This window comes from Hippocampus bargibanti, linkage group LG01 (genome assembly GCF_051943395.1).
Source record: "Hippocampus bargibanti isolate YZ-2025 linkage group LG01, ASM5194339v1, whole genome shotgun sequence".
In the NCBI taxonomy this organism is placed as follows: domain Eukaryota; kingdom Metazoa; phylum Chordata; class Actinopteri; order Syngnathiformes; family Syngnathidae; genus Hippocampus; species Hippocampus bargibanti.
The window spans coordinates 34729281-34754313 of record NC_142734.1 but is presented as its reverse complement, the minus strand read 5'-3'; the positions used below and the strand labels follow the sequence as shown (position 1 = coordinate 34754313).

The following is a 25033-nucleotide window of genomic DNA, read 5'->3' as shown; positions in this document are numbered from 1 at the left end:
TTAACAGGGCGGTTCGATTCTGACACTTGTATGGAGTTTTCATGTTCAATTTAACATGCATGTTTTTTTTTTTTTAATGTGGGAGGAACTATCATGTAGAAAACCCACGCAGACACGGGGAAAACGTGCAAACTCAAGACGGTAAGCGGCGGAATAAACTACACTTCAGCATTGTGAGACGGACTAACAAGTCTATCTCCTACTATTGACTGGTACCAAAGTCAACTGTGATTGTTTTTAGCAAACGCCGACACCCCCAACATGTGTTGAAGATGAACGGATGGTATCTAAAATCGTTTAAATCAATTCGCCCTCGGTGAACCTGTCGTAAACTAAGGACCGTGCGGAGTAATGTGAAGTCTGTTGCTGTTTATTTGGCAACCAGTTGGAGGCGACTGTATCACATCCCGTTTCCCGTGTGAAGCTGGGTTGTTCAAGCCTTGACATTGCGAAGATGGAGGCTGTTTGGGTCTAAACCCAGGTAATAACCTGGAGAACAAACTATACCTTTTGGATACCTGTTATGACATCCCAATTAAGGTCAGGTAAAATGAAAACACCCGTTGCGAACTGGACAAACGAAAGCCTTTCAGTCGTGTTTGATTAGTGAGCACTGATGACTGGGCTAATGTCAACGACGGCGCTAACTCGGTGAAAGCGAGGTTGGAAGTCGCATAAACTACAGCATTGCATTGGATAACTGTTATGCTAAGTTTTTGGATACGCTTTTCCACATATGGTGTTATTTGTACGCAACCGCAAAAGCCAATCAGTGGCTATCGCAAGCTAAGCTTATATGTTGTGATGTTTCTGCTAGCTAGCATCAGCAGGCTAATTGTACCGTTTCCTGGTTGAGATTCTGACCCAATGCTTAGCATTTCCTGATGATCACAGACGCGTTCGACCATAAAATGCCGGTTAACATGGCAATTTAACAACAATAATGTCTGTGTGTGAAGCGTATGGCTTGATTTATGCGTCCCCTTTTACTGTCAAATTATACACCATTCACATCAATTCGAGTGTATTTACAGTCATCAACTGCTTTATGCGCAGTGTTAGCCCATGAAGAAATTGCACTTTAGTTCATGTTGTTTTCTCACACGCAGCTTATGGTTTAACTGAACATCAAACGAAACATTGGCTGATGTATCTTTTGCACAAATACCGGTAGTGTGTGACTAATGAGCAGAGATGGCGGCTTTTCCTCTCATTGTAAGATGCAGTAAACATAGGGTCTGAGTGCTGCCAGAGCAATTAACACTCCCTCAAATATTGACAGTTACAGACGTAAATATACTTCAAACTTGGATCCCAAAGCATTTATCTTTCATTAATATCCTGGGGGCTAATGAAAACTTCAGAATGTTGTTTTTTTTTTTTAAGTAGGTGAGAGCATTAGTTCGAGAACTGATGAATCGGTTTTGTGTATATCTTAACTGAACTTACACTGGGGCCTCTGCCCTATATCATGTGTGTAGGTCTGATATTATGTATTAGTTTTTATTTATAATTTCATAGTGTCTTGCTTGGGCATCGCATTTGTTCAAAGGTTCTTTTATGACTCATGTATGCCATTTTTTTCCCCTTCATCATTGTAGGTTTGATGCATTCATCCGTCATAGCAGGTTCATGCTTTCTCCCCACAATTCTTCATGTAATGTTTTTAAGTGGAAGAAAAGCGTTGATGCATTCTAGTTTCGTGTAACTGACAAATTTGCCTCACAGTTTGCAGATTGCTGTTTTGTGGTCGGCTTAAAACCTTTCTAAATAAAACTAATTCCATCTTTTTGCCCCAAACAACGCTTTTCGGACGCTAATTCTATTTTGCATGTGCCATAAACAGGAATAATAACATTTATTTCCAAATGCTAGTGCAATCTCGACACATTCATTTGGAGTAGGTGAAGCTACATTACCACCAATCATTGTTCACATAGTGTAGCAACAGATCCAGCACAATACCCCGCATATAAGAATAACAATAAATAAGAAAGAGCCCCCTGTGTACCTCCAGTATATGTAGTAAACCTTTGAACATGTTTCTCTGCAGGTGTGAGCATGAGGTGCGAGTAGAAGCGCAGCAGACGTCGGCACCATGTACTCAGAGTGGCGCTCGCTGCAGCTGGTGGTGCATAGCGACCAGGGTCATCTGAGTGTTTTGCACTCCTATCCCACCAATGTGGGCACGGAGGTGGCCAACGCGGTGGTTAAGCCACTGTGCACGGCCGTCAGCCCTGTAGCCACAGAGAACATCCTCAAGACGGACAAGGAGGTGAGAAAAGCTAATGTCGACGGCATTGAATTTTTTTGGCATACCCAAGGATTGCTGCCTTAGGTATGACAAAATATTGCAGAGATATGAATGAACTTGCCCTGTCACACATTTAATTTAGCCCTCAACTGGAGCACCGTTTACTCTGGCTTTAGGTTTGTTTGATGTTTTCGACATTTATTCATGAAAACCGTTTGGCTCCTAAGGTGAAATGGACCATGGAGGTGCTGTGTTATGGCCTCACCCTTCCCTTAGAGGGTGACACTGTCAAGCTGTGCGTGGACGTGTATACAGACTGGATGATGGCCCTTGTGACGCCAAGAGACTCGATGCCTCAGCCTGTGGTCAGAGAGCCCAATATGTATGTGCAGACCATCCTCAAACATCTCCACAATGTCTTTGTACCAAGGTGGGTCTCGAATATGTGTCTTCAACATTGAAGCATTCGTTGTTGATGTTTGGCCACAGTCTGTGTTGGGTCTTTACGACTTGACAAGTTCACAACCGTTTAAAGAAACAAATTCAATGAAATTTAAAGTAAAAGTGAATCCAAACAATGGCTTCAGATTCGGAGAATATGCTTTCTTGTTACACATCCAGTTATGAATATGATTCAAATAGTTCTGAAGAGGAAAGCATACATGTTTGCAATCGATTAAATAAGTCCTTCCGCGTCATTTTGAGGCATCTGGACTGCTATGTAGCGTCCCACAAAAGAGGCAAAAAATGGCGACCAGCTCCTGTGAGGAATGAATCACAGGCTGATAAATTACTTCCATGGATCTTGGACTCCCTCTTCTGGCGGCTTTTGGGTGCAACACAATGTTTTCAAACAGAACAGTACAGCAAAATACATTGACGTGATGGAAGGACGCTACAATGCGTCTTTTTTACGGTCAGGGGGGGGTCCTTTCATGACGTCACGTACGGACTCGTCACCAACTCAAAAACAAGACTTCCTGAATGTTCAGCGCGAGTCTTAAAACGTAAAATATAGCTATATGCGGTGGAATCTTTTTAAAATACGCCCAGTACAAGTCATTTGAAGCCATTTTACAAATTATGGACACAATTTGTCCGGAGATGTCGGTTTTCCTTTAAAGTGCTATATTAATCAATATGTATTGTATTATATTGTATTGTATCACATGGGTTATCATTTCATTTTGTTTACAAACATTTAGACGTTTTTCCCCCCTAAAAATTGAGCTGCAAGCCATTTCAATTGAATCATTGTCTGTATGATTTTCTTTCACGTTTTCCCATTTCCAAACAGTTTTAATGTAGGTTAATTTGTGAAACGAATGTTTGTTTGAATACTGTCTGTCGTAATCTTGAAATCTGATGTCAGAAATGTCATTGATCCATGTCAAACTGTTGTCTTTCTCCTCTTCCAGGCCTGAGCAGCACAGCTTGAATCATATCAGGCTATGCCAGCAAGTCCTGACTGCTGTCCAAAAACTAGCACGAGAATCACTTTGTATGGTGAGGGAGACCTGGGAAGTGCTGCTACTCTTCCTACTTCGTATCAACGACACCTTGCTTGCTCCGCCGACCGTCGGAGGTAGTAATTCATGTTCTCCCTCCGCTTAGTTTGCAGCGCCAATAAATGTAGCCCCTGTTCGTGGAAGCGACCTATATATTTCCAATCATGTGATTGCAGAATGAAAACCCAACTTTCTAGCTGATGTCACAAACTTGCATTTACTTGCTAATCACCACAACTTCCCAACTTGTTTTCCAGTGGGCGTCGCAGAGAAACTAGCAGAGAAATTAATGGCCGTGCTGTTTGAGGTGTGGCTTCTGGCATGTGCCCGCTGCTTTCCCACGCCGCCATACTGGAAGACAGCGAGGGAGATGCTGGCCAACTGGAGACATCATCCGCCGGTTGTAGAGCAGTGGAGTCGGATCGCCTGTGCCCTGACCTCCAGGTTGGTTTGGCAACAAGTCGCATTTCTGTTTTAATGCTCAACGTGCGTGACAAATAATTTTTGGAGATAAACATTCATTCTTGACCAGAATGTGCGTTCTGTGCCTGAAGGGGAAGAAGCGCCTCCCTTGCATGTGACCATAAATAAAGAAATAAATAAACAAATAAATGAGTAGATCAATAAATAGATCCATAAATAGATCCATCAATAGATCCATGAGTAAATAAATGAGTAAATAAATGAACAAATAAGTGAGTAACTAAGTCACTAAATAAATAAGTAAACAAATAAATAAGTAAATAAGTAAGTAAATAAATGAGTAAATAACCAAGTCACTAAATAACTAAATAAAGAAGTTAGCAAAGAAGTTAGCAAAGAAGTAAGCAAATAAATAGGCAAAAATAGTTAAACACACTGTTAAACGCATAGGTAAATACATAGGTAAGTAAATAAATAAGTACATACGTAAGTAAATAGGTACATAAATAAATGCTTAGTATTATTTTCCATTTTACTTTGATGCTTTACATTTATTTTTGTCAGTTAAAAAAAAAAAACAAAATAGCTGAATTTACATATGTCTTATTGCAGTAATATTCTCTGCTACTTCCCATTCTAACAGATTAGTAATTAGTCCATTTGTTGTCTTTAGTTCTTAGTTAATGTTTTTTTGGGGGGAATGGAAATTCCTAGACAATGAAAATTGTCAAGAAGGTTTCGTGTTCTGTCAATGAATATTGAAGGAGCATTTGCCGTCTTTTATTCAGACTTCTGCGCTTCACCCATGGGCCTTCCTTCCCGGCTTTTAAAGTCCCCGATGAGGATGCCAACCTGATCCCTTTAGAGATGGACAATGACTGTGTGGCACAGGCATGGTATCGTTTCCTACACATGCTCAGGTATGTGAGTTTAGCCCGATGTCAGTGCATGTAATTTCCCCCTTTTGTCCAATCATAAATCATGTCTGTAGGAAAGGCTGTAAGAGAAATATTTCTGAGAATAATTCCATTGCAATTGTACTTTTTTTTAATTGGTGCTAGCAACCCAGTGGACTTGAGCAACCCAGCGATAGTGAGCACGACTCCAAAGTTTCAAGAACAATTTCTCAACTCCAGCAGCATACCACACGAGGTGGTGTTGCACCCTTGCCTCAAGCAACTACCCCAAATTTTCTTCAGGGCCATGAGAGGGGTGAGCTGCCTTGTGGATGCCTTCCTTGGTAAGGAAATATTAATATATATGTAAGCCTTCCAAAGCACATTACTGATTGCAACCTCGCCAACTTTTAAAGGGCAACCGACGTCACTTTTTTGTTTCCTAACTGACATCAGAAAAACGTTTTATAGCATCTAAAATACCCAAAACACACAATATGATATTTTTAGTCAAATGCAAAACACCAATAAAAAGGACAGTGTCTAAAAAGTACTTCAATTTGAAACCGGCCAGTTTCAGAAGGTCCGCCCCCTTGTTTGTGGTGTCACGGCAAGACGTCTTGCCTTGCTTGAGAATCAAAACAATGGCTTCAGATTCGGAGAATATGCTTTATTGTTACTCATCCAGTTATGAATATGATTCAAATATTTCTGAAGAAGAAAGCATACATGTTTGCAATCGATTAAAGAATTTATTCCGTGTCATTTTGAGGCATCAAGGGTGGTAAATGCAGAACATGGCGACAAAGCCGTGTAAGGAATTAATCAGCCCATTTCCACAGGCTGATGAATTCCTTACATGGAGCTTTGATGCCCTCTTCTGCTTCTTTTTGGTCCTACGTGACATTTTCAGACCAAATTACAGCAAAATGCATTGACATGATGTAAGGACTGCGACAATGTGTCCTTTTTTTCGGTCAGGGGCGTTCCTTCAGTGACGTAACGTACGGACTCGTCACCAACTCAAAAACCAAAAACAAGACTTCCGGAATAATCAGTGCAAGTCTTAAAATGTAAAATATAGCTATATGCGGTGGAATCTTTGTAAAATACGCTCAGAAGTCATTTGAAGACATTTTACAAATTATGGACACAACTTGTCCAAAAACGTCGGTTGTCCTTTAAATGTTTGTTTTGTACATTTATGCAGTATATTATAACAGCATACTTACAAAATGCATGCATGTAATATGTATATACCTAATAATCCATTTACTGTACCTTAACCTGAATAGGCAAAACCGTCAAGATTTACAAGGCAACATGTTTGCTTTTTTTTTGTGTTTGTACATTATTGTAGTTACTTGAGCACTTCCCTGCGATAAATTCTGACATCACTGAAATGATCAGAATCACTCCATGTCAGTGTGTATTTTTTTTCTCTACACTATAGGTGTCTCATTTGAAAAGAGAGATGTGCGGGAGAGGGTGTTCACTTTTTGTCCAGTGCTGCTCTCCCATGGTACCGACACCAACTGCCATGTTGTATAATATGGGCAAATGAGAAAAGTATTCTGTTCATTGGTGTTGATGACATTTAAAAACTGTAGTTCCAGACCACCTAACAGGTGCATCTGTAACGCGTGCAAGGGCTTTTTTTGTGGGCAAGAAAAAGTCAATCGGGATGAATATCAAGCACCTGTGATTTGGTTCTAACCATTTGTCTCGCATGTTAACAAATTAATGCTGCCTAAAATCAACTCCCAAATTCAGTTGTCACTCTATTTCCTTCTCTATTAACAGCAAAAAAAAGAAAAAGAAAAATGTTTTAAAGGACAACCGACGTCTCCGGACAAGTTGTGTGCATAATTTGTAAAATGGCTTCAAATACTGAGCGTATTTTACGAAGATTCCACCGCATATTGCTATATTTGACGTTTTAAGACTCGCGCTGAATATTCCGGAAGTCTTGTTTTTGAGTTGGTGATGAGTCCTCACGTTACGTCACTGAAGGAACGCCCCTGATCGAAAAAAGGACACATTGTAGCAGTCCTTCCATCACGTCAATGCATTTTGCTGTACTTTGTTTGGTCTGAAAACTTCGTGTAGCACCAAAAAGAGGCAGAAGAGGGCGACAATGCTCCGTGTTTTTCTGATGTCAGTTAGGAAACAAAAAAGTGATGTCGGTTGTCCTTTCAGTGATTATCACCTCATTCTTCCCATTGCAGCTCTTAAAGAAAGGCACGATGTCATTGAACTTTGTGTCTCAACAGGCATATCCCGTCCTAGAGCTGACAGTGCCCCGCCCACGCCGGTCAACAGAATGAGCATGTCTCCGCCCCCTTCCATTGCCAACACCACGCCCCCTCACAGCCGCAAGCAGCGGCATACGGTTGTCACCAAAACAACAAGCAAGAGTTCTACTGTAAGTCCATCTGAAATCAAAATCATTTATTTTTGCAATGAAATATTCTTTGTTGTATATTGTGATGAACTCATTCACTGCCATTAACGAATTAATTCAGGAATTGAAAATACGATACAGGGTGCCATTCCCGAATTTGTTGTTTTGTTTTTTTCTTGTTTGGGTACCGATAAAGACTGGCCATGACCTCTGGCAATGTTTTTCCCTTCCACAAAGGAGCAACACTTCCCTTTTTTCCGTGCTAGCGCTTTGTTCCAGCTTCAGCTGTTTTTAAAGCGCTATATCAACCAATATGTATGTATTGCATTGTATTTTGGCCACCCACCCTAATTTCAAACTCATATAACTCCAGACCCATATAATTTATGAATTAACTATTTTTTTCTGATAACAGATGAGAGTCTATAATAATAATAAGCGCCTTTCAAAACTCTCAAGGCCACTTTACGGTCACAGTATAAGTTTTTCTGTGGGTGAGCAGCGGCAGCCACACACGCCAGTGTTCACCCGAACGTAATACAAATAGATAGAAAGCTAGCTAGCAAAGAGAATAGGCTGAGCACAATATTTCTTACTAGTGTTGTAATGTTTACGTAGTCCTAAAACTTAATATTCTGCGGGTCTTGGAATTCGAGTGACAATGACAAAAAAACCTGGCACTGGAGTGGACACATTTTTGCACATCTGGCAGTAAATGAGTTAATATTGCATCGGTGGAGGAATAATCAAACCGATTAATCCACCCATTTTCTTTTATTTTGAGAGGCAGCCATCTTGCCACTACTGCCCTTTGTTGTCGACTGAAATTGACATCATACTGCCCTCGTCGTCGCATGGCAATCATCATTGCTCACCTTTTTTCTTTTGTGATATTTCAGTGCAGGCCGCAGGGGATTTTGATGTCAATTTCAATTAGTCTGCCATGTATGTTTTTTGAATGTGGAAGGAAATCAAATCCTGCACCTCTGCACTGTGAGACTGATGTGCTCACCACATGCCTACTGTCCCACGTGCTGATGAATTCATTTGTTTAACGTGACATCTTCCCCAATACAGAGTAGTGGGAGTCAACCAACGAAAGCATCCAACAGCAGCAGCAGCAGCAACAACAAACTTCTTCATCTCCGACACTATTGTCCAGCCCAAATCAGACCAGTTGGGAGTCGCGGCCGCTCCCCGCTCCAGCGCGACCAAAAGTCAATAGCATCCTCAACCTGTTTGGCCAGTGGTTGTTTGACGCTGCATTGGTCCACTGTAAGCTCCACAGCGGCGTCAGTCGAGACCCCAGCATGACCGGTAAGGCATGAAACGATACCGCACTCTAGCGTTTCCATTCCGTGCATGGGCAGTTGGGTGTTTTGCTGCTGGCCAATTAAGATGCCTCTTTTTGTGGCGTTGTCTGTGTTTTTTTGGTGTCTTGTTTTGAACTCTGTTATTGGTATGTGCTTTCCTTTTTCTTTGTCAATCATTGACTTTGAACGTTTTTTGTGCCTATTTATTTGTGGAGGGCTTGGTGAGAAGACTCGTGCTAGATTTTAATCCATTGACATCAGCCAACAGCGTAAACATGACTATAATACACACCCATTTATCGTCGGTGAATGAGGATACATTCCAGAGCCACCTATAATTTGTGAAGATACTGTAGACAGTGATACTGCCTTTATGGTGACAAAAAGAACAATCTGTTTAAGGTGATGCATTTTTCTCAGTGAATTACAGACCTTGCAATTAATTGCGGCGGGGTTCCCCTTCAGAGCTAAGGCGTCTACAGTATTTGGAAAAGCAGTTTATGGTAATTCTAAGCCAACTGAGTGACAGCATGTCGAGTACTTGCTTATGCCGCTCCCTCTTTTTCCCCGTCTTTCTATTTGTGGAGTGTCCTGTATACGCTTCTCCGGTGTCTGTTTCTAGTGAGTCAATGTCATTTATAGAAGACATGAACAGCAAAAACACAATTCATGCCCGAAATGAATTGGCTGATCTTTGATTTTGTCTCTCTCCACTATTTCTGTTATCTTGCAGCCTCTTTTATCCAAATTCTCCTTTCTTATAAATCTTGTAAGTAGGAACAGCAGCTTTTTTCCCCCCTCACCTGATTTGCGTTTCTTGATCAATCTTGTTTTTGAGTTGAGTTGCCCCATGATCATCGCCATTACTCCCATCCTTTTCACTTCTCATTATTCACCGAAAAAATGTCATCAATGTAATCTCAGCGTTTTCTGGGAGTGATGGAATGGTTTACACCAACTGACCACCTGTCTCGACCATAACATTGCCAGTATGTTTTCCTTCGGTCTCACTAATCCTTCTTATTTGGCTTCAGATCATCTCGAGTTCAGCTTCATTTTGTGCATTTTGTTTCATCCGTTTGACTTGATCTCTGGTGATACTGGTTTGGTGCCTCAATGCATGAAGTGAATGGTCTGTGCAAAAAGTGGTAGCCATTGAATTGCAACAGCCAGAAAGCTGACACAGGGATTTTGTTTAGTGAACTTGCAACAGGTGCATTTCATTTTCCTTTACTTGGTCGTGTTTTATGCCCCCGAGGAGCAGAACTTGACGGCAAACTCTTTGTGTCAGAATTTCCTCGATTGTATGTTATGTAATTATGTGATTGGATTGTCATGGATGTATTGTGTTTCTATGGATGTGATATCAATTATTTTTCTTTTGATGGTATTTTGTTGTACTTTTTTTTTTTTAATGCTAGCATCTAAGTTTGCCTCTCCTCGATGTGCATGAGCACTAGTTATGTACTTGAATTGCAACCTCAGAATTCAGGGCGCTTTCATTCTGTCTTTTCCCACTCTATGCAGCAATAGCCACCCAAGTAGGATTGGAGCTGAGAAGGAAAGGTTCCCAATTGTCCACCGAATCAATGGTGTCCAATCCCATGTTTGACGCAAATGAGTTCCCAGAAAGCTATGAGGCAGGCCGAGCTGAGGCCTGCGGAACTCTATGCCGCATCTTCTGTAGCAAAAAATCCAGTGAAGAAATTCTACCTGTTTACCTATCCAGGTAACATCACACTATCTCAATAAAATAAATATATATTTTTCAATACACTCTTATCGACACCAATTCAGATAAGCACAACATTGCCTCAAATTGACACTAACACTCTGGGGAAAAAACAGGTGGATATGCTCACTGGTTGTAATTCATAACTTTGGCTACCCACGTTAAGGATTCTAATTTAATATCACATCTTTTATGTCAAATCTTCGAAGAATGCTGAGAAATGTTTTTCCCCTATTCAACAGGTTCTACATGGTGCTCATTCAAGGTCTCCAGATCTCTGATTACATCTGTAGACCTGTCTTGGCCTCCATCATTCTTAATTCTTCCTCTCTCTTCTGTACTGACCTGAAGGGCATCAATGTGGTTGTCCCATACTTCATAGCGGCTTTGGAGACTATTGTGCCAGACAGGTCAGGCTCGTACCAGCTTGCAAAACGTTTTAGATTGATATTAACTCATTCACGGCCAGATGATGTGCAAAAATGTGCTATGTCAGTGCCAGGGTTTTTGTAATTTTCATTCTATTATATTATTATATATTACATATTGAATTTTAAGACTACATGAGCATTCAATGCAGCATAAGAAACCTTAGACACTATTCTTTCATCAGAAAAAAAAGACTCAAGTCCTAAGTATATGAGTCTGGAATTATCTGAGGTGCAAGTGTTGGCAGCTTTATGGGAATGGCAGTGAATGAGTTAACAAGTGCATCCCCGTTATTTATTTATTTATTTGTTTATTTATTTATTAATTCACCTATTTATTTGTTCATTTATTCACATATTCGTCAATTTATTCATTTTCTTCGTCAATATTTCCACGGGTGAATTCAAGATATCACCTCAAGTTTCTTGAAGTCTACCTGCTGTGGTCATTTCAATCAGGGAGCTGTCCAAATTCAAGATATATGTAAATCCCACCGATCTGAGGAGAGCCTCCATCAACATTCTCCTTGCCATGCTGCCATTGCCACATCACTTTGGCAACATCAAATCAGAGGTAAGTCACTCCTAGAGCTTTCTGAAGGTGAATGTTCTACATAATGCATTCGCTTCACAGTGTTGAGAGTGATGGTGTCTCTTCAAAGGTTCTGTTGGAGGGCAAGTTTAACGAGGAGGATGGATTGCCTCACGATCAGCCTGTGTCTTTTTTGTCCCTGAGGCTGCGCCTCGTCAATGTTTTGATCGGAGCCTTGCAGACGGAGACTGATCCTGCTAACACACAGCTCATTTTGGGTATCTTTCCTTTATTTCAAGATAGGTCTCATCTATTTAACATTGCTTTTTCAATGGGAAAAAAAATGATTCATTAATACAAAAAAAGATCCAGAATCTGCCGGTACGGTATACAGTGTTTTAAGTTTTAGAATTGTTTTTATTTCTAATCTGACTGAATGATTTACTTTTGAAGACAGATCGTTCCGTGCTCAATAGAAATCACTCCTGTAATTTGTTAGAAACATTGAGTAGAGATTAACAAATTATCAAATTGTTATTTTTTTCAATTGTGCATTGTGGCCAGTGCACCTTTTATTCGTTTTAAAGTTGTCATTTTAATCTGTTCTGCCATTCTCAGGTGCGATGCTAAACATTGTTCAAGACTCTGCACTGTTGGAATCCATAGGTGCACAGACTGAAACAGTAGGTGTTACTTCTGCATGAGTAACATCTATTTATTTTCTTTATTTACTTATTTTAAGACATTAAAGAGTGGTATTCAGATCAGTCTTTTGGTATAGGCTTGTCATCCCTTGCTTTGATGTTGCTAGGGTAGCATCGATGGCAGCCACACAACGGTGAGAAACCAGAGTCACAGCAGAAACAATAGTGGCATTAGTTTCAGCAGTGGGGGCAGCACGGAGGCTACCAGTCCAGATTGTGAGCGTCCTGCCCAAGCCCTGCTTCGAGATTATGGTAGGAGGCATCAATACACACATGCTAACATGTATTGCTGCCCTGCTCCTCTGGGTTGTGACTGACCAGAAAATATGTGGTGACACGTTGTGCGTTTATTTTCAAGTCAGTCAAGTGAAATTGTTGCCCCTATTGTTCGTTCTCGGTTTCAACCGACAATTTTCATTCCAGAGTATCTGATGAATCAAGGAATTACTTCAAATGATAACATAAATCGTTTAATGTCATCTTTGCTTACCTTCAGTATGAAATGTACTGATTGAACATTTTGCCTCCTGAATAGCTAACGTTGTTAAAGTGATGTGCAGAGTTAAGAGACATTGGACAAAATGCCTGCGTAGGTGACGTCAAATTAAGTTGCTGTGGTGCTGTGCTTTATTCCAACTGTCTTTGCCAAATGAAGTTTCAGAGATGCATTTTTTCTCTCTTTCTTAAACATGTCTTTTTCACATGTTCTGTAGGGCTGTGCAATGTTTACAATATACACTTGAGTTGAATGCGACAAACTGAATGTACAGTATGGTCCGATGTTAATGTGACTTGTGGAAAACAACCATCACCAGGCCCTCAATTTTGTACGTCCTCTATTTGAACATGATTTCGTGACGGTATACACATACCACAAAAAAGTTTTAAATCTGGAGCCAACCCTATGAGTTGCTAACACTTATTTGAATGCATCACATGCAATGCACACAGTATTGTATATTAAATTCTACATCAGACTCTACTGTGGAGGAAAAAAAAGAACGTTGTAAAGGAAGGAATGCAATAAGATGTCAACTGCTCTATTTTGTACCATTTGACATTTATATCTAGACCTGGATATGTGCAAAATATGCTCAACCTGTATGGTCCCGTCCTCCCCTATTCCTTTTTTAAAACCAAAATGTGGTGTGTTTTCTATGCTGTGCTCTATTTGGTATTTCGGGCTGTTATATGTTTTAGTTCTTCCAGATACAGCGGCAGGCCTGTTGGTGCGTAGCATCCACCTGGTAACCCAGAGGCTCAATTCCCAATGGAGGCAAGACATGAGCATTTCACTAGCTGCCTTGGAACTTCTAGCTGGCCTAGCCAAGGTAATGCGACAACAGCCCAACCCGACCAAAAATGTTGCTTAGCTTCAGTACAAATCACTTACATACCAAAAGTGAGCTGCTGTAATATGGGACCTTTGTAATTTAAAAGTGGTGCAGATTGATAATATCTTCTGGAAACCACAATATATAATTAAAAAACATATACAGATTCGAATGCTTTCTTTTGTTCTTTAAATCCAAATGTAGCCTTCTACCCTCAAAGGAGAACATCTAATTTTAATGTAAATAAAATGATAAGTATATTTTAGAATGTTTGTTTCTGCTCCTCAATATACGAGAGGTGTCTGCTAATTAATTATGCCTCTGTGTTACTTTGAGTGAGAGAAACACATAAGAACACTCAAAATCATTTTGTCTTTCATTTAGGTCAAGGTGGGGGTTGACTCCGCAGACCGTAAACGGGCAGTCAGCTCGATATGTGGGTACATTGTGTACCAGTGTAGCCGTCCGGCTCCTCTTCAGTCCAGGGACCTTCACTCCATGATTGTAGCTGCCTTCCAATTTCTTTGTGTGTGGCTCACTGAACACCCTGACATGCTGGATGAAAAGGTACATGGACCAAATTGAATAACTCTTCCATAAAACGCGTTACAGACAATAATCTATTGTTTTCTAGCTCCCCTTTAACATTACCTCTTTTTGCACAAGGATTGTTTGGTTGAAGTGTTGGAGATAGTGGAGCTGGGAATCTCTGGCAGCAAGTCCCGTCAGGAACAGGAAGTGCGCCATAAAGGAGAAAAGGAGCATAACCCCGCTTCCATGAGGGTGAAAGATGCAGCGGAGGCTACCCTATCTTGGTGAGATTAAAACATATTGTATCAGAGTTGAAATTTGTCTAATGATGTTGCCATTGAGTGATTCATTTTAAACTGTGAATTTGGGTGTAATGATTTGGGAGAGTAATAAATTTGAATATGAAAACGTAAAAATCTCCTTGCCTCAATCACTTTTTTTTTTAAACCAGAACTCATCATTTTTGCTTGTGCTGTTGTGTGGTAATTTAGTATCATGCAGGTTTTAGGAGCATTTCCATCCCCGAGCGGGCCTGCTTCAACCTGCAGTCTGCTCAATGAAGACACCCTGATTCGCTATGCCCGACTTGGTGCCACAGGGGCCAATAACTTCCGCTATTTTGTGTTGGACAACTCAGTCATTCTCGCCATGCTGGAGCAACCTCTGGGCAATGAACAGAGTCAGAAATTATTTTTGTTTATATTTCTAAAAAAAAAACACCCTCAAATGAGTGTACTTAAATGTCCTGTGTTCTTCCTGTCTCATGACAGACCCCAGCCCCTCAGTGACAGTTCTGATCCGAGGGACTGCTGGCAGACATGCATGGACCATGCAGCTCTTCCATCAACCCAGAGGAGCTCGGGCAAATCAAAGGGTGAGAATCAAACCCAACATTACTACATCCAAAAATGATGTCAAATCAGAATCACACCAGAGATCTATACAGACACATTTGTACTTGTTTAAAAAAACACATGGGATAAGGACCTTGAAAATATAAGTGCATATTAAATCACATTTGACCTACCTAGTAGCAAAGACAATTTATATTTGATTATTATACAAAATTACATAACCTTACTGACAACTCTCATGATCTTCCGTTCACCTTTCTCCTTCTTCCTCCCACAGCAGGTGTTTGTTCCCGAGGGCCGTCCAACACCAAACAACGATGTCGGGATCAAATACAACGTAAAACAGAGGCCGTTCCCCGAAGAGGTGGATAAGATCCCCCTGGTCAAAGCTGACGTTAGCATTCCTGACCTGGATGACATTGTCAGTAAAGAGGTGAGAGAAAGTTCCATCATTCATCCACATATTCACCTGTTACATCTAATTGCTGAATTATTGCATCAATTATTCATGATTATTATTATTATTATTATTATTATGCCTGACAGTCTGAAAAATGTGCAACTATATAAACTTGGGTGTGTTGTATTGGCTAATATGAGAGCTTCACATCTGCTGAGATATTTTTTTTCCCCAGACGTGAGTTAATGGGTGATGGAAATGTCACTTGTCAGGGAAGAAAAGGGTCAAGTGACTGTATTTGATTCCATGGAAATGAAAGTAGTGCTCTTGAAGTTTTTTTTTCATTTTGGCAAATCATGAGAATCATTGAGGCATTTAAACCCCTCCAGAAAATTGCCACTGCATCTTCAATCTTTATGACATTGTTTGGCATAGGGGCAAGAAAGTAGCCTGCAAGAAGGCAATCTGTCAAGTTAAACATTGCCAAAAGCATGGTGCCAATTTATACGTTGGGCAAGGAGCAACGTAGACATGTTGGAAACTTGGTTTGTGCTTCCGATGCTGCAAATATTTTGTTGAGGTCTCAATGTAGCACATGCCAACTCTTGGGCTGCAGTATTTCAAACCTCGTTTGGTTAATTCAGTCATTTATGCGTAAAAAAAAAATCCCCCTTTCATTCCTGTCCATAAAGTGAAAAATATACATTTGTCCTCTGTTTAAATCCATTTTAAAATGCTGTTACAATGAAGTCATAACCACAGTTGAGTCATTTCAGCACTGGGAGAAGATAACGCTCTTTTTGGAATGTGCTTTGTGCAATCAGACATGTCCGCCCATAACACTTTTGACTTGGAATCCTCTTCAAACATGTTTCCTCTCATCCTCCTGATTCAGCTGGAAGTTCAACACGAAAAGCTTCGCATTTTGATGACCAAGCAGATAGATTACGAGAATACGTTGGAGCGGCACGGTGATGACATCTGGAAGTCCAAGCCTTTTCCTGACCCGCAGATAGACTGCAAACCTCCTCCGCCTTCGCAGGAGTTCCAGACTGCTAGGCTCTTCCTCTCCCACTTTGGTTTTCTTTCCCTGGAGGCCCTCAAGGTTTGTCAATATTTTTGTTAAATCTTTTGCTATAGTTGCACATAGCACAGTTTATTGAGGATCTCGAGGTGCAGTTTCTCATTGTAACGCTATTGTTGCTCAAATTCAACAAAATGCTATTGTTATGTAAGCAAAACTCCCTATGAATCAATATGTATTGTATTATTCCCAAATTGTGACTCCGTTCAATGGTGTTGAATTATTGGCAGGAGCCCAACAACAGTCGTCTACCTCCTCATCTGATTGGCTTGGAGTCATCCTTGCCTGGATTCTTTGATGACATCAACTACCTAGACCTGCTCCCCTGCCGCCCATTTGACACGGTCTTTGTTTTTTACATGAAGGCTGGACAGAAAAGCAGTCATGAGGTGAGGAAAACTAATCACGCAACCATTGTAAAATTGCATGTGATATACCGATGGAACAAAAATATATACTTTGCTTACTCTTATGGCAATACCAACATCATTTTTTTGGCCGATAGATTCGATGTTTCCATAGTTAAATATTTCTTGAGCTATGGATGTCGTAACATTTATAAGGGACTAACCATTAGAGCAACCTTTTTGTCCCCCGTCTGACATTGTGATAGATTTTGCATGTTCTCTCCATAGCTGTGTGGGTTTTCTCCGGGAACTCCGCTTTTCTCCGACATTCCCAAATCATGCACAACAGGTTAATGGAACACTCTAAATTGTCCCTCGGTGTGATTGTGAGGGCATTTTTCACAGCCCCGTTTTAATCAGCGGTGATATTGTCACAGATGGACAGTATTCGTTGGTGTGGCTGCTGCAACACTTGTTCCGGTTGTATTATTGTTGATTTGTGATGCATTCTGTTGGATTGTTATTTTATGTGAAATGCTCTAATAAAGTGCTTTCTTGCAGCCGCTGTGAAAGTGCTATATGAAAAAAATAATAATTCACACTACCGCTCTGCTTTGTATTTTAGATCCTGAAGAACGTGGAATCATCATCCAGCGTTCAGCCCCACTTCTTGGAGTTCCTTCTGTCCTTAGGCTGGCCTGTGGACGTCGGGAGCCACCCTGGGTGGACAGGACACCTCGATACTAGCTGGTCTCTCAACTCATGGTCTCACAGTGATGTTCAACAAACTGGTAAGTGAGTGAAACAGGAACAACTTGTCACCGCCAGTAACATGAGAAACTGATATTGTTTCTATTATTCTGCAGACGAAGCAGCTACTCCGGAGGATACGGGGGGTTCTGCGTTCAATGGCGAGAAGAAAGTTTTGTACTACGCAGATGCCCTGACTGAAATTGCCTTTGTTGTTCCATCGCTAACTGAACATTCTGGTCAGTATTTGTCCTCTCAGACAACTTTAAATATGTCCCCAAAAACATGAAATCACAGCCACACTTTTTTTTAAGATTGATGATTTCCCTTTATCGTATTACTACAATTTCAGACAGTAACGTTTCTTCACGATGTCCCAAACTATTTCAGAGTACATCAATTGAATGAAGACACATTATTCTTTATTTCCCAGAATTTAAAGCAGTACTGACTAGGTGTCTTTTACTCATTCACTGTCATTCCCGGATTTATTCGGGAATTGAAAAGCATGACGTGGGGCGCCATTCCTGAATTTGTTCGGGTTTTTTTTTCTTGCGGGGGTGCCGATAAAGCGCTGGTTTGACATTGTTCTCCCTTCCACAAGGGGGCAGTATTTGCCTTTTGTCCATGTAAGTGCTTTGTTACAGCTTCACCTGTTGTCAAAGCACTATATAAATCAATATTGTGTTGTATTTGGTACAGCCGCCCCATTTCATGCTGAGGTAACTCCAGACCCATAAAACTTAGGAATTAACTTTTTTTTTCTGATGAAAGAAGAGAGTAAGGTTTCTTATGCTGAGACATACGGTTTCTTATGTAGTCCTAAAAGTCAATATTATGTGGGTCCTGCAATTTGAGTAAAAATAACAAAAACCCTGACACTGGAGTGGACACATTTTTGCACATTGTCTGACAGTGAATAAGACAACATTTCTGTGACATGCGTTCATTACAGTGCCCAAAAGAGCAAACATTGCAATCTATTTTAGAAATTAGTTAATAGAAGGTGGCTTCTCACCCCACCCCATCTTTTGCAGGGCCACTCCCGTGTTTGGGATAAGAGAGAGAAAAATGGGGTTGTAAATAGTGGAATTGTAATACATTTAATTCTTTTATTACTCAATATAAAACATAATTTTGTAGGTCTGTTGCATTTAGTTCCTTAGATTCCTAAAAAAAATTCTCTCTTTTTTGGTCATAGTTTTTTTAAATTTTATTATTCTACTTATTGTTTTTGGTTTTATATTACAGTATCTGCAGTATCTACATACTATCAACCCATGTTATTCTTTTTCATTTTTGTTTTTTTTCCTTCAATTTTACCTGTTCGGGCTTGTGCTTCACAGCTTACATTGATGAAAAATGTGCTTTTATATTCTGAATCTTTTTTTTTTTAAATACCTGTGCCAGGGGGAACCGGAAGTTGAGTATAAAAACTTGATGCGGTTAAAAAAAAAAAGCTGTTTTATCTCACAGAGGAGTCATCAGTTCACAGTGACTCAACATTGGAGACTGACACCAGCATGGACCTTATGCCTAGTATACTCAAACAGCCCAATCTCACACTGGAGCTATTCCCTAATCACTCGGACAACCTGGAGTCTGTCAAAAAGGTGCATTTTAATTTATTAATAGGAAAATATGAACAACTTTATTTGTCTCACAATGGAGAAAATTGGGCACTTTTTTTGACAGGGCAGTTTAATTTAAGATGTATGTGTGTGTGTGATTTCCTCAAGCTGAGTCCATTAGTGAAGACCAAAAGATCTTCGAGCGGAAAATCGTTCCCACCCTTGGGCCCAGAGACAAAGGTGTTTGTCATTTGGGTGGAGCGCTTTGATGATATAGGTAGGCATGTTTGTACTTGTGGATCACTTTCCACAAAAAGATTTTCATGTTCTACAAAACTTGATTCTCTGGTCTGAAATGGTTTCTTGAAAATTGCTTCTTTGTGTTTGTAGAAAATTTCCCATTGTCTGATCTTCTGGGTGAAACCAGCACAGGTTTAGAAGCAAGCATGAGCAACAGCACCTCCTGCAGGTACTGTAAATGTTGTGATGCTCAAATAGACTTAAAGGACAACCAACGCCTCTGGACAAGTTTTGTCCATAATTTGTAAAATCACTTCAAATGACTTCTACTGAGCGTATTTTACAAAAATGCCACCGCATATAGCTATATTTTACGTTTTAAGACTCACGCTGAATATTCAGGAAGTCTTGTTTTTGAGTTGGCGACGAGTCCTCACGTTACGTCACTGAAGGAACGCCCCTGACCGAAAAAAGGACACATTGTAGCAGTCCTTCCATCACGCCCATGCATTTTGCTGTACTTTGTTTGGTCTGAAAACTTCGTGTAGCACCAAAGAGAGGCAGAAGATGGCGACAAAGCTCCGTGTATGGAATTAATCGGCCCGTGGAAACGGGCTGATTAATTCTTATACTCCCAATTTGAAGCCATTGTTTTGATTCTCGAGCAAGGCAAGACGTCTTGGCGTGACGTCACGAACTGGGGGCGGGACTTTCTGAAAATGCCCAATTCGCAGCTCGATTTTTTTCAGTTGTAGCACACTTTAAGTCATTTTATTGGTGTTTCATTTGACTAAAAATATCAGCCTCCGTGTCTGGGTATTTTAGATGCTATAAAACGTTTTTCTGATGCCAGTTAGGAAACAAAAAAATGGTGTCGGTTGTCCTTTAATTCAGGATTTTTCACTCATGCACATGCATTTTTCAGTCATGCACATTATCGCTACCATTGTTGCTGCTTCAGATCAGGGTTACTTGAGAAGGACGTTCCTCTGATCTTTATCCACCCTCTGAAGACGGGCCTTTTTCGGATCCGACTGCATGGAGCTGTGGGCAAATTTAGCATGGTGATCCCTCTGGTGGATGGCATGGTGGTCAGCCGACGGGCACTAGGTACTAACTTCTCTTATCTATGTGTCTTCGGAGTATTTTGATGAATGTTATTTTTCAAGGATTAGGCAACATACGCTTAGTTATGCTAATGAGATGATACCAGGGCAAATTGGGCAATCAGGCCAGTCGTGAGTCAGGAAAATAGAAGCAATCAGTGGAGCCGCAGGGATTAGTTCTCTGCTCTCCCCAACCTGAGAGCAGGGACCAATCATAGTAGAGTCCGGCACCGCCACGTCTGGACAGTAGGGATATATAGATTGTGTACATATAGGGCCGAAACTACTGGTAAGACTTTAGTTTGCTGACGACATCAATGGACCTTTCCTGTACGACTGAGAGCTTACACAGACAGAGGTTTCAGGAGGAAAAGCTTTTTGTTCCATTTCATATAAATGGAAATAATATTGTTTCATTTTGTATCAGTTTAATTTGCACCCATAGTGCATTTTTTTAAATAACTTGCAATGTGACAAGTAGACAGTCTCCCATACAAATTTACTGGTGTATTTCCTGAAATGATTCAGTTTTTAAAGACGAAATGTAGACTACAACCATCTTGCACTTAGTACTTATTAATCTGCATTCTATCAGGAAATCTTGACTTACAAATGTGTCCTCGCAGGCTTTCTGGTGCGCCAAACCATCATCAACGTGTGTCGACGGAAACGCTTAGAAAGTGACTCGTACAACCCGCCACACGTGAGGCGGAAGCAGAGAATCACAGAGATTGTGCAGCGTTACCGCAACAAGCAACTGGAGCCCGAATTTTACACCTCGCTCTTCCACGAGGTGGGGGAAGGAAAGCCTCACCTCTAACAGTCTCTGCCATGTCCTGTCGTAACACTGGCTCACAAAGGCACACAAACCCACGCATTTATGCGAAACACACATATGTCATCGACAAACACAGAATCTTTATATTTATACTAGTTCAATTATGTTATTTATATAAATTCCTTTTAGCAACACTGTCTGACTTGGAGAGTAAATTGTGTCAGGGGTAAAAGGTTACAATTCGTGGTCACAACAATTTACCCACAAGATGAACGGCTGTGACTGCACCGCCTCCCTCAATATCCATTTACATGTGACAGAAACGCAAACGTTTTGGTGTTTGAGCCTGACAAACTACCATTAATGGACCTGAAGTGAAAATTGAGCAAAATCTCTGTTACTATTTCCATGTTGTCGGTGAAAAGGGATAGAACAGCTAGTTTTGTTTGTGTGCAGTCTGCATTCACAAATAATACTGTACATAATTCATACGGGGGGCGGGAATCGCATTTACTTTACCAGTGGTAACAACGGAATCAAAATATGGTAATTCGATTATTAAATTAGGAGTTAAAACATTTAAAGGACAACCAACATCACTTTTTTGTTTCCAAACTGACATCAGAAAAACGTTTTATAGCATCTAAAATAGGCATCAGGGGTGGGAAATGTCGCACCCAAAAAAGGCAGAAAATGGCGACAAAGCTCCGTGTAAGGAATTAATCAGCCCGTTTCCAAGGGCTGATTAATTTGGTGCTGCATGAAGTTTTCAGACCAAACAAAGTACCGCGAAATGCATTGACATGAATGAAAGGACTACTACAATGTGTCCTTTCACGGTCAGGGGCGTTCCTTCAGTGACATAACGTGAGGACTCGTCACCAAATCAAAAACAAGACTTCCGGAATATTCAGCGCAAGCCTTAAAATGTAAAATATAGCTATATGTGGTGGCATTTTTGTAAAATATGCTCAGTAGACGTCATTTGAAGCGATTTTACAAATTAAGGACACAACTTGTCCGGAGGCATCGGTTGTCCTTTAAAATTGGAGATGCATCACTATCAGGAGGACGAAAGAAAATATACACAGATGTGGATGTTTGATGCTCCTGTGACAGTATAATATTTCTTGTCAGCGATAAATGATATGTTTAATTGCCACATTGATCATTTGTTCCACGATTAAAAATCAGTTTTAAAATGAAATAACATAATAGAAGATATCATAATATGTATGCTGGGCCGGTAGTTGCAAGTGTTGCTCTGGAAAAAAAACATCATCTCATTTCTGTTGGTAATGTGACAGTCGGTGTTACCAAACATCTTTTTCTCACGTACATGTTTTCAACCCCTTTCTCCGTTTTCGCGCTCAAAAACAAAAACGACCCCCCCCCCCCAAAAAAAAAAAAACCCAGCTGAAACGTAAAAAAAATGTCCTCTGCAATTATGACAACATAATTGTCTTGTTGCTCACACTAATTTGTGTCCTACTACACATCTCCACAGACAGCTGATGGAATCTCGGCCAAGGTGGAGCCATGAATTGTTTACCAATCGACCGACATCTCATTTCATCAGCACGCTAAAGTCTTCCTTATGCACGCCGGTGGCCATGGCGGGAGCTCACTAGCACGCACACTGATTTTTGAATTATTGTTATGAATCGGCGCGGGGCTTTTGGCTGTGCTCTTTTACTATATGGAGGTGTTGTTTTATATGTGCCTGAACTGGCCCATCTAATAAGCCACTGTTGTGTGTGTTTTATGCTTTTCCAGCCAGTCAGACTGACCGAGAGTGTGCCCCCACAGCCCAACACCCAATAAAAGGCATTTAAAAGATAACACTGTCACTTTAAAGGACAACCGACATCACTTTTTTGTTCCCTGACATCAGAAAAACGTTTTATAGCATCTAAAATACCCAAAACACGCAGAATGATATTTTTAGTCAAATGCAAAACACTAATAAAAATGACTTAAAGTGTCCAAAATCTGCAAAAAAATTGAGCTGCAAATTGGGCATTTTCAGAAAGTCCCGCCCCCGGTTTGTGACGTCACGCCAAGACGTCTTGCATTGCTGGAGAATCAAAACAATGGCTTCAGATTCGGAGAATATGCTTTCTTGTTAGACATCCAGTTATGAATATGATTCAAATAGTTCTGAAGAGGGAAGCATACATGTTTGCAATCAATTAAAGTATTTATTCCGTGCCAATTTGAGGCAATAAGGGGGAGGAATGTATCACCAAAAAAGAGGCAGAAAATGGCGACCAAGCTCCGTGTCAGGACTTAATCAGCCCGTTTCCACAGGCTGATTAATTCCTTACACAGAGCTTTGTCGCCCTCTTCTGCCTCTTTTTGGTGCAACGAAGTTTTCAGACCAAACAAAGTACAGCAAAATGCATTGACTTGATGGAAGGACTGCTACAATGTGTCCTTTTTTTGGTCAGGGGTGTTCTTTCAGTGACGTAACATGAGGACTCGTCACCTACTCAAAAACAAGACTTCCGGAATATTCAGTGTGAGTCTAAAACATATCTATATGCAGTGGAATCGTCATTTGAAGCCATTTTACAAATTATGGACACAACTTGTCCGGAGACGTCGGTTGTCCTTTAAATCATAGAATCGTACAATCCCGTTTGATACGCTTGTCTGAGCTCAGTGCCAACATTTGTGACGAAGTACTTGGGATTATAGAATAAGGAGAATCATTAATCCAAACATTAAACAAATGACGTACAGGTAATTTGCATTTATCCATTTTCCAAACAGCTCATCCTCACTGGGGTTTTGGGTGATGTAACTTTGCAATTGAATTTTACAATCGCATGTAAAGCTGTGATCTTTTGAAGCTTCCATTAACTTTTCACAAGCGATAGAAACACCCCAAAAGATTATGGACACGACTGTCAAAATTTTGGAATCCACTTATAATATAATTCTAATTATGAATTTTGTATGAAAAATACGACTTACAAGGCTTTATGCAATTTTCTCAATTCCCTGAAACGGAACTACAGAGTTTTGTGTCATGTTTTTGGTGATTAATTTATTGGTTCAAGCATCACAGCATTGTTGACATACATATCAAACTTGCAAAACTTTTGGCTGCATATTTTTTTTTTTACATTCTTATCCTATATTATAATGGCACCCCTTTATATTGTGTCTGTACAAAAAGACGTGCGGTTTTGTCAACACAGTAGCTTCCGTAATTGTTTGTGTTCAGTCACTGTAATTTTGGTTCAAGGCCCCTCTCACGGTCTTTCCTCCAAAAATGTGAATTTATTTATCACAAACATGGGAAACAGTGAGTGTATTTTGTTCTGTTTGGAAAGTCTTAATGCACTGAGTACATTTTATGTTTATTTTCTTAGTCGATTTTGGTTACCTGAACATTTTTTTTATCTTTTTTTGAATGAGCGTGTATAAGCAAAGAAACCCCTGCTGAAGGAAGTTTTCTCGTGTGAAAAATGTAAATGAAATGGCGCCATGGACTTTTTGACTTAGCACGATTAATTGTGTGACTCACTTTTTACTACTGTGCTTTATGCACATGCCTTTAATGGGAAGGAGGACAAAAAAAAAACCTGGAGGAAAGCCCACATACAATCAATATGACCCACCTTGTATCCTGTTACTACTTCACTGGTTGGATCGTATTTAAGGACTTTTGCCGTGTACAGACGCAATGAAGGGTGAATTGTAAATATACTATAGCATAAGGCATTTACAAGTTGTCTGTTGCATTCCTCACTTCAGGTGGGGAGACGGGTTGTGTATGTCTTTGTGTGGGATGAGTGCCGAATGTAACATACACCCATTAAAGCTATTATTGATA

At 40.3% G+C, this 25033-nt stretch overlaps 1 protein-coding gene across 1 annotated transcript; it reads left to right on the top strand.

Annotated features, from left to right (window-relative positions):
- The first annotated feature begins 341 nt into the window (after positions 1 to 341).
- On the top strand, positions 342 to 25033 carry LOC148904031 (ral GTPase-activating protein subunit beta-like). Its single transcript, XM_089012911.1, is given in 34 exon segments — positions 342 to 481; positions 2054 to 2275; positions 2482 to 2684; positions 3673 to 3839; positions 4020 to 4206; positions 4974 to 5105; positions 5247 to 5425; positions 6535 to 6603; positions 7355 to 7506; positions 8563 to 8598; positions 8601 to 8802; positions 9532 to 9567; positions 10326 to 10527; positions 10773 to 10940; positions 11418 to 11532; positions 11621 to 11768; positions 12109 to 12173; positions 12302 to 12446; positions 13395 to 13525; positions 13913 to 14095; positions 14195 to 14343; positions 14551 to 14738; positions 14830 to 14933; positions 15191 to 15346; positions 16209 to 16418; positions 16628 to 16786; positions 17370 to 17535; positions 17611 to 17733; positions 18971 to 19107; positions 19234 to 19342; positions 19456 to 19534; positions 20267 to 20415; positions 21038 to 21204; positions 22697 to 25033. Coding segments are annotated over 33 exon segments (4629 nt in total). The 5' UTR covers positions 342 to 481; positions 2054 to 2098; the 3' UTR covers positions 22733 to 25033.